The sequence below is a fragment of the Pyrgilauda ruficollis genome, unplaced genomic scaffold (genome assembly GCF_017590135.1).
Source record: "Pyrgilauda ruficollis isolate IOZ18807 unplaced genomic scaffold, ASM1759013v1 scaffold82, whole genome shotgun sequence".
NCBI classification, from domain to species: domain Eukaryota; kingdom Metazoa; phylum Chordata; class Aves; order Passeriformes; family Passeridae; genus Pyrgilauda; species Pyrgilauda ruficollis.
Window position 1 is genome coordinate 84,550 of NW_024530155.1, and position 16,035 is coordinate 100,584.

At 47.5% G+C, this 16,035-nt stretch overlaps 1 protein-coding gene across 1 annotated transcript in view; it reads right to left on the bottom strand.

Annotated features, from left to right (window-relative positions):
• LOC121364408 (fer-1-like protein 4) overlaps positions 1-10,306 on the bottom strand; it is a 39,122-nt gene extending 28,816 nt beyond the window's left edge. Inside the window, 10 exon segments of the mRNA XM_041487656.1 lie at positions 1,017-1,079; positions 1,198-1,329; positions 2,489-2,549; positions 2,827-2,991; positions 3,098-3,139; positions 3,742-3,833; positions 6,295-6,394; positions 9,035-9,123; positions 10,073-10,128; positions 10,228-10,306. Of these exon segments, the coding sequence (XP_041343590.1) occupies positions 1,017-1,079; positions 1,198-1,329; positions 2,489-2,549; positions 2,827-2,991; positions 3,098-3,139; positions 3,742-3,833; positions 6,295-6,394; positions 9,035-9,123; positions 10,073-10,128; positions 10,228-10,306 (879 nt within the window).
• Positions 10,307-16,035: the final 5,729 nt, after the last annotated feature.

The window sequence follows — 16,035 nt, forward strand, 5'->3', positions numbered from 1 at the left end:
TGCAGACAGCACAAGTTCCCCTGAACACCATGAGGTGTGGGCAGCCAGGTGACACATCCAGATATCTCTGAGGAACACAGGGCTGCCAAGAGGTGTTCCAAAGCACAGCTGAGGTAGTGGTTGCATGCTCTTCATGCAGATAGACCCATCTGTGTTAGCCCTAGGACTATCCCATATATATTCCTACCCAAACCACTCCCACAAAGCCCACCAGCCCATAGCCCACAGTCAAACCTAGACCAAGGCAGTCATGTGCAAACAGTTCAGCTTCTGCAATCCCAGGTAAGCCACAGCCCAACAATGGAGTTAGGACAGATCTGTTTTCCCACAGGAAGTCCTTGTGTCCATATCCTGCTGGGTTAGGGCAGAGCTGTGACCCCACCAGGCTAGCGTCTCTCCCAAAACCCAAGTCTTGCTCAGTTCTTGCTGAACTCTCAACAGCAGAAGAGACATGAAGCTTTTCACAGAGAAAGTGCTGAAGACTACTTGGCAAAGGATGTGCTGGCTGGGTTTAGCTATCTTCAGAACATCCCTGTGTCTTGGGAAAGTCTTTGTGCTTTGGGCCAAGGGATTTTCAACCTCTCTGCCTGCCTGGGATTTTCTACAGCACAAATAATTTCTGAGCTCCCCTCATATCAATCACTTACCTTCAGGACCTGCAGGATGAGACTCCGGGGTAAGGGGGCAGTAGGGAATTGCTGCCATACAGCAGGGCAACAAGACAAAAGGGAAGAAAGTGCCCCAGAGGCCCCACTGCAGTCACACGATGAAGAAAAACCCTTACCTGGAGGAGGGGGGAAGGCAACACTGCCCAGCACTGGCTCAGAGCAGGGGCTAGATCTCTGCCCCAGTGCAGCCACAGGAAGGCCCTGTGACTCTCTGTGGGCAGGTGATTCCAGCTGGACCACCTCAATGGTATTGGTAGCCTTGCTTTGCCCATTGCACCTAGTGTCTACACACAGAAACATCAGGCTGTACCACTAACCAGTGAAAGATGAAGATGAAGACATACATACCGAGATCTCTATGAGTCTGTGCAATAAAATGTCCCTTGGCTCATAGAAGTCAAACAAAAAATACTGGAAGAGAAGAGCAAGACAGCTGAGCCCCAGGCTTCCAGGCATCCCTTGCAAGCATGGTCCCAGGCACTCGGGGCACTGGTGGGGCAAGGACAGAGCCTCTGTCCATATCACATACCTCGTTGTAGAAGGGGCAGTTTGTTGACTTCTGTGTCGCTGTGTGCCTCTTTTCTTCTCCCACCTTGACTACAACAAAGGGGTTGATGTTCACCCCCACCAACTTCTGTGCTTCAATTACATTAATCCCAACCTGAGAAAATATGGGAGAAAACCAGCACTCTCCTTGTCTGGATCAGCACTCTCCTTGTTTACACCTCCATCATGAGATTGTTTCAAGAATACCACTATGCACATGTACAGGGCAGTCTCAATGCAGAGCTCGACGCCTAGGGCAGGCAAAAGCATGGCTGCTGAAATCTGCTACAGCCAGGACAGATCAAAGTAGTATTTGAGATACTTGTTTCTTTCAGACAAGCAAGGAAATAAAGTGTAAAAGCCCCAGTACTTTTGACAAGAGCTGACCTTCCCAGCAGCACTTGTACTCTCAGTTTCTGATCCCAAGGGGTTGAAAATCCACTGCTCCCACATGGGAGGGTCCACAGAGCTTTTTGTATCTTCTGTTAATACTCCTTTTTGAATCCTACTGAGATGGACACCATTGGAAAGACTGGAATGTGGCTGCTTATAATTTACTTACATTTACTGCAACTGCTTACAAGTCTAAGATATGAAAGAAATGTTCTCACATTTTTTCTCAGTACAAGCAATTAGGCCATGGTTAAGGTACAGAATGATTGCTTCAAGAGAATGATGGTAGGAAATTCAACCTTCACAAAAACTTCATGCTTGGTTGATAGGACAAAATGTGAGTCCATGTTTACTTAGAACCAGAGAAGGATTTAAATCCATAGTCATCCTGGGAGACTCCCTGAAATCAATTTAGCCTGGTGTGAGATAATCAGCCAGAGCCACCACTTCCTAGCAGTCTCCTGGCATGTCCAAGCAAGCCCCCACATAGTCCTCTGGCCCTGGTCATGTCCCACAGCCGTCCCTAAGGAAGACAAAGAAGACCCTGGGAAAGCTGGCAGGTACCAGCCCTGCCTGGGTACTCCCTGAAGCTCTGCTCAGTCAGTGTTTTGCAATGGCACATGTAGCTGATTCCCTTCTCCTGTTTATCCATATCTAACTACATGGGCTTACTGATACTGTGGCCGGCACTCATGGATGCAGTTCCTTCAGGGAATCTTACATCTTGTACAGGGAAGTCACACAAAGCATGATGGTCATCATGCTAGTGGCCTTGACAGAATATGTGGCAATTGGAGAAGCCCAGGCCTTCAGCAAGGCAGTAAGGGACTGGCTGCGGGGCCAGAGGCAGCTATGGGGACATGCACCCAGTGCTGCAGTACCTGGAAACTCTGCGGCGTTGGGATGGCAAAGAGGTCCCGTGCAGAGCAGAGTCTGGAGCGGCTGCACAGAAGAAAAGCCCACATGAGCAGGTGTCCTTGTCAACATAGACTTGAGTAAGTCCCCACCAAGGGAAGCAACAGAAAACCTCACAAATAGTGGTCCATCGCCTTGAGAATGAGCAAATCCCCAGCACACCCTGTCTAGGGCCTTTAGAGATGGACGTTTTCTGACATTTTGCCAAAGCAGACTGTCATGAGCTGCAGGAATTCCTCAGGATATGGCACTTTCTACACCAGGACCTAAGCAAGGGCAAGAAAGAAGACCATGCCATGGATACCTCTTCACAGGACTGAAGATGATGCCCGAGGCCTCAGTCTCAGATGTATCATAGAAATCTTCCTCCTCTTCCTCTTCTTCCTCAGTCTCCAGACCTTTTGCCAGCTTCCTGCCTAGTGCAGCTGCCTTCTTGTCCAGTTCCTTGGCTCTCAGCCACTCGGCAGTCCTGCAAGCCCCACCCCATGCCATGAGCCATACGTCAGCCATCACAAGTGGGCTGTGCACTGCCCTCCACCCAGGAGGGTGAGCCAAAACATTCAAGGGCTACTTACTCCAGCTGCTCAAATCCAGGATTGTGGATGATTAACTCCGAACTGTAAAAAACAAAATATGTTTTTCTCTAAAGACCAGTGTGCCATGACTGTTCCCTGATGCATTTAAGGAACAGTGCCCCAGCCACTCCCCTGTTTATTTTTTGGCCAGCTGGGACACCAGCAATTTTTTCCTAAGCTAATCCACTGTCCACCCCATGTGTCTGCTGTTTTCCCTCTAGTTCCACAAGTGACACTTTGCAGGCCTTGCTGCTGCCTGTCATCCTGTCTGCCTACAACTTACAACCTACAACTCCCCTGGCTTTGGGCACTACTAGCATGCAGGGTGCATGGAGTTGCTGGAGGCCAGCAACTTTGCAACCACAAGCCAGGAGGGCTGCATAAATGCTCTCAAGGGTCTCCTAGGGAGTCCCAGGACTCCCAGCACCTACAGCAGATCATTGCAGTCAAAGGCTCATTGTGATAACAAGGTATATCTTTATCCAAGAGCCCCCTTCCCTTATTGCTGCTGTGGAGTTGAGACCTGGCATCAGCCAGGCAAGAAGTGGAGAGTAAATAAGGCTGGATTGCATCCCAAAGGATGCCACTGACAAAGGCAGCTGTACAAACTGCCTGGAAATTTGCTCTTCCTAGGATTTTCATACCTGTCTTTCATAAGATAGACAAAATCCTCTTCAACCCAGCTCCCCGCTGAGCTATTTGGAGGCTGGTAGCGCAAATCCAACTCAATGTAGATCTACAAAGTAGAAAGTGAAAGGGCCTGAGAGTCTGGTAGCCACAAAACAATGGCAAAAATGTCACAAAAAAAAAAAAAAAAAAAAAAAAAAAAAAAAAAAAAAAAAAAAAAAGGGGGGGGGGAGAAAAAAAGAAATCCTCTGTTCAACAGCCCCAAGATGTCCAAAAGTCAGCCAATGACTGACAAATTTTGGAACAGTGTCAAAGTCCTGCGTGCCAGGATTAAAAGCATATGTAAACTTTATGGCCATGGTTATTCCAGAGTAGTCTCAAGTGGGCTCTGTCTGCTGCCTTAATGAACAGTTGGGGAGCTGATCCTGCAGAAAAAAGGAAAAAATGAAAAAAAAAAAAAAAAAAAAAAAGAAAAAAAAAAAAAAAAAGAAAGGGGGACATGGAAGAAAAGAAATGAGAAGCTAGTGGAAAGATGCAGAAGAAAGGTGGTCATGTCCCCACAAGAAGCGTATTTATACCAGACTCCCATTATCTGTCTCCATAAACAAGCTAGATGTAACAAAACTCCCCCCTCCACAGCTTCTCAAACTCCATGTTTCATTGAATAAAAGCTGGCTCAACTTTACAAATCTACCATAAAGAGGCCCTGAGAATAGCCTTGAGGCGTTTTTGACAAGGGAACTGGGGAGAGCCCTGCACAATAACATGCAGGATTTGGAGCAGTCTCTCTGGAGGAGGCACAAGACAGCTGGCAGAAGATCCCTAGAAAGGACAGCTTGGATTAAAATGCTGGAGAAACCACCATCGAGAGCCTGCATCACAAGAGACAAGGAAGGACAGCCAGAGACGTACAGAGCATGCTGGGTATTGGCACAGCCAACACAGGTCTGAACACCCTTGTCTGCAGGTGGCCAGCCTGACCTCAAACCAACTTAAACACAAATGATTTCCCAGCAGAGACCAAAAACACTAGCATGGTGCAGATCACTCCTTAGCAGGCTGAAAGGGATGTACTCTGGATTCAGAGCTCAACCCCTGGAAAATACATATTTCTGGGAAAAGAAATGCAGCCCAAGAAATCAGCAGTACGGTGATCAGGAAAGGCAGCAGCAAAGGCTGGAGGGTGAAGAAGCCTGAGATGAAACTGGATGAAAAGCTAAGGCCCTAAAAGCACTCCTTCAAATCACCAGGAGAAGAAGGGGTGCTCTATTCCCAGAGGAGAACAGGATTTGAACTAGCAGGAAGTCTAATGGCTTGATTTCCAGTTTTCTAAAGGAGCAGATTCTCTCTTGGGGCCATGTCTCTTCCAAGCTGACCTAAGAGGGTCCCAGGCTGCTCTTGGATGAGCAGTCTTGCCTGCCCTATTTCTATCCCCTGCAGCTGTTGTGCAGCCAGGGTTGCACAATCCAAAACTAACCCAGCAAAACTGAATATGGTTGGGTTTTGGTTGGAGCAGCTCACCAGCACATGTGTTGCTGTTAGTGCAAGGGAAGAGGCACCTGGGGCAAAGGGCTGGTCAGTGTACCTCTGACCTTATGCAACGGAGTCCCTTCAAGCCAGCAACAGCACCAAGAGGTGAGTCTAATCCCTGTCTCTTTGCTGGCATGAACATTTATCCAGTGAGCTGAATGGGCTAAAAATCATCCTGGAAGTGATCAATTTCTAACTGGACCTGATCCATGATCCAGGAGTCCAGTAACACCGGCAACTTGTGCCTGTGCCACTCAGGCTGGTGGTCTGGTGGCCACAGAGCTTGCATACCTTGTGCCACCATGTGGTTTAGTCATATTGCCTGTGTCAAGAGTAAACACATGTGCAGCACCTTGCAGGACTGCTGCCTCTGCTCTTCCTGCAGCCTGCCAGCTGCCCTGACACAGGTCTGGCATTCTGGAACACACTGAGCTGCGCCTGCACACCCAGCTAGCAGGAAAGAGCTCATTTTAGGGTGGTGTTCATCTTCTACAAGTGCAAAGGACCGACTGAGCCCCAATGCCAGGGCTGGAGGAGAGCAGGACCCGCAGAGCAGAGGGGCAGTCAGGTGTCAGCAACATTCATGCTGTCCCAGACACTCATTAAGCCATCCAGTTAGTGCTAGTGTTTAACCCAAAAGCTTACTGGGGGTTTCAAGGCACCCTATCACCTTCCACCTCACTCCATCACTGCAGCAGCCCATACACATGCACTTCATGGTGCATGAAGCAGAGGAGATGCCACTTCCTACATCCATTTCCCAGACTTGAGAAGGTTTTACGAAGCCTCCCTCTGTTCATTCAGGCCCTTGACAGTTCTCCAAGAGCCCTAGCCCAACCCATGCATTTGTAGATGCTCCTAGAAACCTCTTGGTGGATATGAAGTGTCTGTGCAGAGATGGCACAAATGCCACAGTGCTTCCAGTTCAAACAGCATTTTGGATTTCCCCTCAATCCCCAGTCCACCAAGAGAGTACCACATGAAGTTTCCCAAAAAGCCTTACTGATTACTAATAGCCAGGCTGTCCATGGAGGACTTACATCAGTGACTCTGTTGCTCTTGTCCACAAGGGACTCACGCAGGATTAGCCTTCCAGATGTCATCAGGTGCTGAAGGCTGAGGACAAGGGTACCAAGCAGCCTGGTGAAAGGAATGAGGGATTTGTCTTTACAAACAAACTGTGGGTTTGCTGGTAGATAAAACTAGTACTGAGAGATAAAAAAAAACAATGGGAAGGATTCCACTGATTGATGAATGGAACGAGAGATTTGTCTTTGCAAACAGTGAGTCTGCTGATCAATAAAGTTAGATACAGAGAGATAAAAGAAGAACCATACATTCCATAGAAATTCCATTGATTGACACAAGGGGGAAAAAAAAAGCGGGGGGTTGCGTATACAAATTACAAGGGAGTCTTAGGTATTAGGCATTTCGGGAAGTCTGTACCTCTTAAGTACATCAGCCAATGGGGAAAGAGAGAGGGAAATGTGGCCGGGAAATCAGGATAAAAAAGAGGCTGTGTTCTCTAACAATTTGAGAGAAAATGTCCATAACCTCTAACAATTTGGAAAATGTCCATAACCTCTCCCTTTATTCAAATAAAGTTACAGGACCCCTCTGTCTCCTTTTTGGACAAAAATCTCTGGTGTTTGTGGATTAATTTTCCTAACACTGGAATAAAAAGAGAGACTGCAACAACACTGTACATAGCATCAGTGCCTACATCCTGGGGAGTACTGGGACCTCTACTCTGCCACTCACAGCCTCTCTGAGCTGCCCTGAAGTGTTTTCCATAGGGAGTCTGGCAGCTGAATACTTGAGACCGACCCTGCAGCAGGTCCTGCCTTTTCCCCAGTCATGCCCAGACAGCTACTTGCAACTGAGCTGACACTGATGGTTAAAGGTTTGTGCAGATCCAGACTCATGGAGTGCAAAGGAGATCTCCCCTTCAGCAGAGTTGGGCTTCAGAGGAGCCAGTGTGTGTCTGGGCACCCAGCAGAGCTGGGGGGACTCTGCTAGGAAAAAAAAAAAAAAAAACAAAAAAACAAAAAAAAAACCAAAAAAAAACCAAACTGGGAAACAGAAGCTTTACACAAGAAAATATAGAACTAGGACATAAAGCTATGACCACAAGAATGTCTGCAGCAAGTCAGGCCAGAATTTACCTACACCAAAGTGGCTTCTCCCTGGAGAAGGGTTATCTGGCTCCCTGCAAGTGGCAGTAAGACATGCAGGACAGCATTTGCCAGTCCTAACCCTGGCTTGTGTGTCACTATCTGCACCCATGTGTACATGGACCTCCATCTCCTCATGGCATCTCTCTGGCAGCCAAGCTAAGCCCTGCATGAAGCAGAGCTTCCCAATGCCAGCTGGGAACCACCACTGGAAGAGCCTACCCAGGACTGGGACAAGAGGAACTGCTCCCCACACATCTCAATTTCAGCTGTGAGCTGTTGATCTCTTGTATTCCTTCTCACCTCCCTTTTCTCTGAGACACAGAGCCTGTCCAACTTCCTACCCCCAAAGAAGGAGGCTGTCTGCTCATCCTCCTCCTTTCCAGCTTTGCCAGCTTGATGCTGCTGCCACAGGAAGGATGCACACACAGAAATTCAGAGACCATAAACAGATACAGCAATGTAACAAGTTTTTCCCTTCTTTCTATTTCATTTTGAGCATCCCAGTGCACAAACCAAACACTTTTGAATTGTACTGTTTGTCACCTGCTCTTATGCTTCTCCCCAGCAGTGGAGGTGTGTGGATATAGTGTCAATCCACTCATTTCCCACTGGACTCCTTTGCTTCAGGCTGTCAGCTCCTACTGTTTTGTTACTGTTTGTGGTATCTCTTTGTCCTGCAGCAGTTTCTGTTGACATTTCAGTCAGAGACAATTCCTCTGATCCAGCTCCCATAAGAAAAGCATCCAGGAAACAGTGACACAACATTCTGCCATATTTTCTGCTCTGTCATCATCTGTGTTTCGCATGTGTTATGCTCATCTGTTTTCTCCATGCCCTCTCTGGCATCTTTGAAAACGTTTGCATTATTAGCTGTATACAAATTTATTACGTTTGCATTATTAGCTGATGTATTTTTCTTCAGTTCTTAAATTTTGCTTATCAGAGCTGGCACCTTTCCCTGCATCTTCATGTTTCACATGTCCTGAAGGACATGCCTCTGCTGCCTTTCTTGTTCCACTACTCAATCTGTCATCTCTATTCTTGGGTTTTGCTGCAGTGTTTTACAACTGTTGAAATAGCCACTGAGTTCACAATGTTATGCCTGTGCCACCTAGAAGCATTTTGAATTCTGGCTGATCTTTTACATTGAAATTGCTGTCTTATTAAAGGTTAAACCATAACACAATGCATTCAGGGCTTTTCTTCACCAACAGATATGTTGAATTTGGGTGCAGCACGGTCACAGTCACCACAGGGATGTTCAGGATGACAGCAGGTCCTCAGTCTGCAGCAAGACCTGACTTTGTAGCTGTTTTTTAGGGCCTTTTTTAACCTTTGTCCCAGTTGAGGGTCTGATCTGGATCCTTACGTAGTCCCTGTTACTGCTGGCACAGCTAAATCATTCTCCTTATTTAACTTAATATATACAGTATTGCTGCCCCACCAGAACAACCAGCTCCATCCTTCCTCTGTAAGTGGCATTCTGCTCATCTTCTTTCCATCAAATAATCAATAAACATTTTCTACTGCCAGTAGACAATGTAAAGACCAGTATGTCTTGTCCCCCACCTCTACTGATCACCCCAACAATCAAAGGACCCACCTGTTACTGAAAACCTTGCTGCAGTTGTAAACTTTAATGGACAGCATTTCACCCATGACAAGCTTCCCATAGTGTGGCCAACGAAAGAGCTGCAAACAAATGGAGCAGGAAGGAATGACAACTCATTCTCAGCCACACTTTCCCATGTCTCATGGCTGGTTGGCTCCCCTGTGAGGTGACCAAGTCCATGGACATGATGAAAAGCAGCTGTGATGGGAAGTTACTTTCCTGCTGGCCAGGCATAGAACCCCTCCAGCAGCACAGTCAGCTGCTACAGAAGTCAGAGCGGCACCACCCTGGAAAAAGAAGGATTCTTGTGCCTGCTGGAGTCCCTGAGCTGGAAGGTTGTGGAGTGAGACAGAACACGGGAATGTACAGAGGTGCTTGGGGAGAGGTGATCACCCAGGCAGGGAGTCATCTGGCTTAGAGAAAAGCTGCACTCTGAGGCTTCAACTCACCACACATCCAAAACAGTGGCTGTGCCTCCTGCTCCCCCCCAGGCAGCACATTGGCACTGGGACTTGATCAAGGGAGAGGTGGGCTGTCACAGGCTTCTGTGGGGATGGCACTGGAGACACGGACATGCTTCCCAGGCCACCCCCATCCCTGCCCCTGCACACACACACATATGCACACATATATGCACTCAAACACGAGTCCCACTCCTGCCCCCACAAGGCATCAACTGCAGTGACAATCTGGCTTTCTGAGGGCAAGGGAAGCTTTGCCTTCAGATTTGATGTGCCCAGGCTTCCAAGCAGTGTCACTCAGTTGAATTTCATATCCTGGAGCTTGTATGTATAGGTCACATACACAATGTGAGGGATCCATCTGCCCCTCTGAGCAGAGCAGAAGGAGACAGCAGAGAAATTTCCAGAAAACAGTCTAGTGTAAGGAGGCCCTGTCCATGGTGTGGGGTTTGGAATGAGATGATCTTCAAGGTCCCTTCCAAGGCAAACCAATCTATGATTTTATGACCAAGACACTGACCTGTCCCACCCCAGTCCCACATGTTCCACATGATCCCAGTTTCCTCACCTCCTTGAAGATGGCCTCTGGGCCACAGCAGACCTTTTTTGTCTTCTGGGTGAAGCCTTGAGAAGTAGAGAGGAGGTGTCAGGTGGCTGGCAGGGGAAGACAGCCCCCAGCTCTAAATCCCCAAACCCCCACCCTCCCGGCCACCTGGAGCCCACCTCGGAAGCTGAGATGGACCTGCCGCTCGCCATAGCCCGGCAGCTGGGAGAGCCGCCGGACACCGACGCTGAGCGCCATGGAGCTCGTGGTGGGCCTTACTGCCTCTCGCTCAGCCGTGCACCGCCCAGAGTGACTCAACCCCGACTCACCCAGCCGGTCTGGCCAGACGCTCCACACCCCAGTGGCCCATGGGTCGGGCAGCCCCTGTTGAGGGACAGAGAGAGGAGGGGGAAGCTCTGGCTGTACTGCCTCCCTCCCTCAACCCACGGCACCGGGCTGAACCCCCTCGAATGCACCTCTGCGGACTGAGAGAGCCCTGGGCCGCGGGGGACCCTCGGGGAGCACTGCAGGAAATGGTAGGAGAAGGGAACCCATCGCATGGCCATGCTTCAGCTGGTGCTTGGAAGGACATGGGCTGCTGAATTCAGAACTGAGAGACACCAGCTGCGAATACAGAGCCTGGCTCTGCTTTCAGCTCAAGCCCTGCACCTTCCCCAGCACAAAATCACAGGTCCTGTGGCTTAAACCCTCCAAAACAAACAGAGCGAGTGTGAGAAAGGGCAGCTCAGATTGTGAGGGTTAGGCTCCTCTGACATGAGGAAATAACACATGCTCAGCAGCCTCCTGAGCAGCGGCCTGAGGTGCTACTCAGTGGAGGTAGGATGCCAAAGCACTTTGTGACAGCAGCTGCACCCCAGCTGCCAGATCTCTGCAGGGCAGACACAAGCATCAAAATCCACAGGCAGTGGGACAGGAGCTTCAGCTGCTCCACAGGGTGCTGGCAACCTCACAAGGAGGGGTAGGAGGGAGACTTGGGGCACATGGTGCCAGAAGCTGGCTGTGCTCCCTGCTGCAGCCCCCGGGCCTAATCCAGCTCGAGAGCTGATAGAGATGTCAGAGCTCTTTCAAAGCACTAATTCAGACCAGATTAAAGCAAAGAAACTATGCTTACATAGCATAGTTTCTATTTTAACATTATGTTATCGAACAATCATGAGCTGAGCAGATTTTGGAGATCATTTCTTCCTCCTGAGGGTCTGGTTCTGCCTCTCAGCACCCAGCACCAAACACTGGTGATTGGAAAGATGTGTGCTAATGTCTTTACAAAGAATTTGATGGGTGAAGGTATGGGTGTTATCTTGAAATGGGTCTTAATGTCTCTACTAACTTTGGGCAGTAGGTTTCTTGCAGACCCCAGACAATTTGGCTCCCGAAACAGACAAGTGGGTCTACACAAGCCTGAACTTCTGAACTTTGCTGTAAAATGACAGGTTCATAGGGGAATACATGGTAGGCGCTTCAGGAGGGCTGTACCTTCCTGGTACCTCATCCAATGGGCAAGAAGAGGGCAATATGTGGTCGGGAGTTTAGGATAAAAGGAGGCTGCAGCCTGCAAATCCTCAAGAGAGAAAAGTGGACTCTCTCCCTTTATTCAAATAAAGTTTCAGGACTCTTCTGTCTCCTCTGTGAGCTTTTCATAGCATGATTGTCCATACACCTCCATCCATACACGCTGTACAGAGTGCCTTGCAGCAGGCTAGAGTGGCTTATTCAGCTCCACAAACACCAAGGAGTGAATCATACCTGTGTAATGCCAGTTGCTTTGAAGCAAGCCCTGCAGGTATTCCGTTTATTCCCCTTTTTCACAGGCTCTTCCTGGACCACCTGAAAAGCAGTGCTGGGGGTGGTGGAAGTATGCTGTGGTAGGAAGATGCAGTTTTGCCACTGTCCTAGCTACAGGAGTATTCTACCCCCCTCTACTTCATTTCTGATGAACTGTTGATGATGGATTTGCAGGAGCTGCTCAGTGCACACCCAACCCCTCAGGACTATGAGCCGGGGGTTAAATAAGAAGGAGAGGCAAACCCTTCGACACAGGGCAGAGTTCCTTTTTCTTCACACCAATGACTGAGCTGTGATAACTCCCACCAAGGAAGCACCAGCACAGTCACACCCAGCCTGAGGGGTCATCTCTGCTAATGGGTCATAAAGGACTCAATGGGACAGGAGTATGGGCAGCTGCAACACTTAAACTATCAAGGACTCAAAATATCCCATGACTCACAGTGCTACCTCCTGAATTATAAAACTCTCCGCCCTGAGGGAGGTGTTGAGCATCCCCACCTGAACCTGAAAGGAATGAGAGGAATGTGTTTTTACAAACTGTGGGCCTGTTTGTAGATAAGGCCAGATGCTATATGTGAAAAAAAACAATGGGAAGAAACATAAATTCCGGAAAAATTCCACCACTTGACACTGTCGCTCACCCAAGGCTTTGCTAAATTCTTGGACTTAGAGAAACAGAACAGAGATACAAAGAAAAGAGGGGTGGGGGCTTGGAGTTGTGTGGTGTGCACATTGGAAGGGAGTCTGTATTAGGCCATTAGGGAAGTCTGTACTTCTCAAGTACCTCAGCCAATGGGAAAAGAGAGAGGGAAAATTGGCTGGGAATTAGCATAAATAGGAGACTGCATCCTCCACCATTTTGAGAGACCCTGTAGAAAATGCCCACGGTCTCTGTGAAAAACGCCAATCACTTGTTTTTTTAAATTTTAAAAGTTTAATAGTAGTAATATAATTAGAATAATAAAGTTTGAACAATTGAGGTTAGGACAATATGAGACAATAAAAACAAAGAGATACGGACGTCCGGGTACCTTTTTCTGGGCATCATGAGCCCGAAAAAGGACACCCGTTAACAGAGGATTAACCCTTAAAAACAATCGCCTGTTGCATATTCATACACCTCATACATGATGCATAAATTCCATTCAAACACAGGATTCTGTCTGGTCACTGTAACTTCTTCCTCTTAATCCTCATGCCGTCTTCCTGTCTGAGCGAGGTGGGAAGAAGTTCGTTTTCTGCTGATAAGGGAGCAATAAATTCCCTTTCTTTGAAAGATTTAGGTGTCCTGTGGCGTCTATCTAGTGCAAGTCCTTTCTTAACCAAATATCTTACATAGCATAGATTCTATTTTAACATTATGTTATAACCTAAACCAGTATTTAATAGTTAATTTAATACTTAAGAAAATTAATACAGCATAACTTTCTAACATAACACATACAATATTCATTTTAATACTTGCGAAAAGCCAATCATAAAATACACATTTTTCACAGTCTCCCCCTTCATTCATGAATAAAGCTACAGGACTCCTCTGTTTCCTTTTCGGACATAAACCTCTGGCGTTGTGGATATATTTTCCTAACAAACATGAGTATATAAAATCTTTAGGCCTGGGGACTTCTGGCACTACCACTTGATAGATTTGGAGGAGGACCAGAACTTCGACAGGACTAGTACCATCACCCTGACTGTTATAGGTAAAAATAAAAATTGGCCTAATCGTAATAAAAATAAAAAATAGAAATGTCGAAATAGAAACAGAAAATAAAATGTGTTTAGGGAATTTATTGCTAGTGGAAGAAGCAGATTATAACCTATTGGGGAGGGATTTGATGGTGCGCTTAGGCATAAGTTTGATAGCATGGGAATCACAGCTTATGGTAAGGCTGTATAAACTAACATTGGAAGATGAGGGAGAAATTAACCCTTGGGTAATGGGGGGGGAAGCGGAGAAATTAGAAATGGAACCTATATGCATAGAGGTGGAGAAACCCGAAGACCCCATCAGGCTAAAACAATACCCGATCCCGCTAGAGGGTCGGTGGGGTCTGAAACCAATAATAGAGGATCTTATTAGAAAGGGGACTTTGGAGCCGTGTATGTCGAGGCACAATACTCCCATCCTGGCAGTCTGGAAGCCGGACGGGAGTTATTGCCTTGTATAAGATTTAAGGGCGGTGAACCAAAGAACCAAAACCTTGTTCCCCACGATCCCCAACCCGTATACCCTGCTGAATAATGTTTCACCAGAAGATATCTGGTAAAGTGTAATTGATTTAAAGGATGCTTTCTGGACATGCCCTCTGGCAGAGGAAAGCCGTAATTACTTTGCCTTCCAGTGGGAGGATCCGGAGACAAACCGCAAACAGCAGCTCCGGTGGACCTCCCTGCCCCAAGGATTTGTAGACTCGCACAACCTGTTTGGCCAGGCCCTTGAGCAGCTTTTAAGTTAATTTGTCCCGGTAAAAAAACAATACCCGATCCCGCTAGAGGGTCGGTGGGGTCTGAAACCAATAATAGAGGATCTTATTAGAAAGGGGACTTTGGAGCCGTGTATGTCGAGGCACAATACTCCCATCCTGGCAGTCTGGAAGCCGGACGGGAGTTATTGCCTTGTATAAGATTTAAGGGCGGTGAACCAAAGAACCAAAACCTTGTTCCCCACGATCCCCAACCCGTATACCCTGCTGAATAATGTTTCACCAGAAGATATCTGGTAAAGTGTAATTGATTTAAAGGATGCTTTCTGGACATGCCCTCTGGCAGAGGAAAGCCGTAATTACTTTGCCTTCCAGTGGGAGGATCCGGAGACAAACCGCAAACAGCAGCTCCGGTGGACCTCCCTGCCCCAAGGATTTGTAGACTCGCACAACCTGTTTGGCCAGGCCCTTGAGCAGCTTTTAAGTTAATTTGTCCCGGTAAAAAGGACTAAGTTACTACAATATGTGGATGATTTATTAATAGCAGGACCCGAGGAAGAAGGAGTTAGGGCGACCACCATTGCCCTGTTGAACTTCCTGGGAGATCGAGGTTTAAAGGTATCAAAAACTAAACTCCAGTTTACGGAGCCCGAGGTAAAATATCTGGGTCACTGGCTAGTAAAGGGGCAGAAAAAGCTAGATCCGGAAAGAATTGCAGGGATTATCTCCCTGCCCTCACCTCAATCAAAGCGAGATGTAAGACAAATCTTGGGGCTTTTAGGGTTTTGTTGGCAGTAGATAGAGGGATATAGTGAAAAGGTTAAATTTCTGTATGAGAAATTGACCACTGAAAGGCCCAAGTGGGGTGAACAAGATGAACGGAGCTTTAAAGAATTAAAGGAGGCACTTATAATGGCTCCGGTACTAAGCCTGCCCGATGTAAAAAGACCCTCTCAATTGTTTGTAGATGTGAACAACCACACTGCATGTGGGGTGCTAACTCAAGAGTGGGCAGGATCAAGGAAGCCGGTGGGCTATGTATCAAAACTATTAGACCCTCTTAGCAGGGGGTGGCCCACATGCCTCCAAGCTATAGTAGCCATGGCCGTGTTGGTAGAAGAGGCCAGAAAGGTAACTTTCGGGGCTCCTTTGGAAGTGCATTCTCCACATAGCGTCAGAAATATTTTGCAACAGAAAGCAGAAAAATGGCTCACTGACGCAAGGCTTTTGAAATACGAGGCTATTTTAATTCATTCTCACAACCTAGAATTAAAAACCACAACGGCACAAAATCCAGCTCAATTCTTATATGGAGAAGCCTCAGATATACCCACACATGACTGCACTGAGATAGTCCAGTTGCAGACCAAAATTCGGCCTGATTTGGAAGAAGAGGAATTGGAAACAGGGGAAAAATGGTTCGTAGATGGGTCAGCCCGGGTCATAGAGGGAAAACGGAAAACTGGATATGCGGTTGTAGATGGGGTAACCGGGGAGACAATAGAATCGGGTCCTCTAAATACAGGGTGGTCGGCTCAGGCGTGTGAACTTTATGCAGTGCTAAGGGCCCTGCTAAAGTTAAAAGGTAAAGTTGGAACCATTTACACTGATTCAAAATACGCTTTTGGAGTGGTTCACACCTTCAGAAAAATTTGGGAAGAAAGGGGACTGATTAGTACTAGGGGAAAAGGACTTCTACATGAGGAGCTGATAGAACAAATATTGGTGGCTATACGAGAACCAAAAGCCATCGCT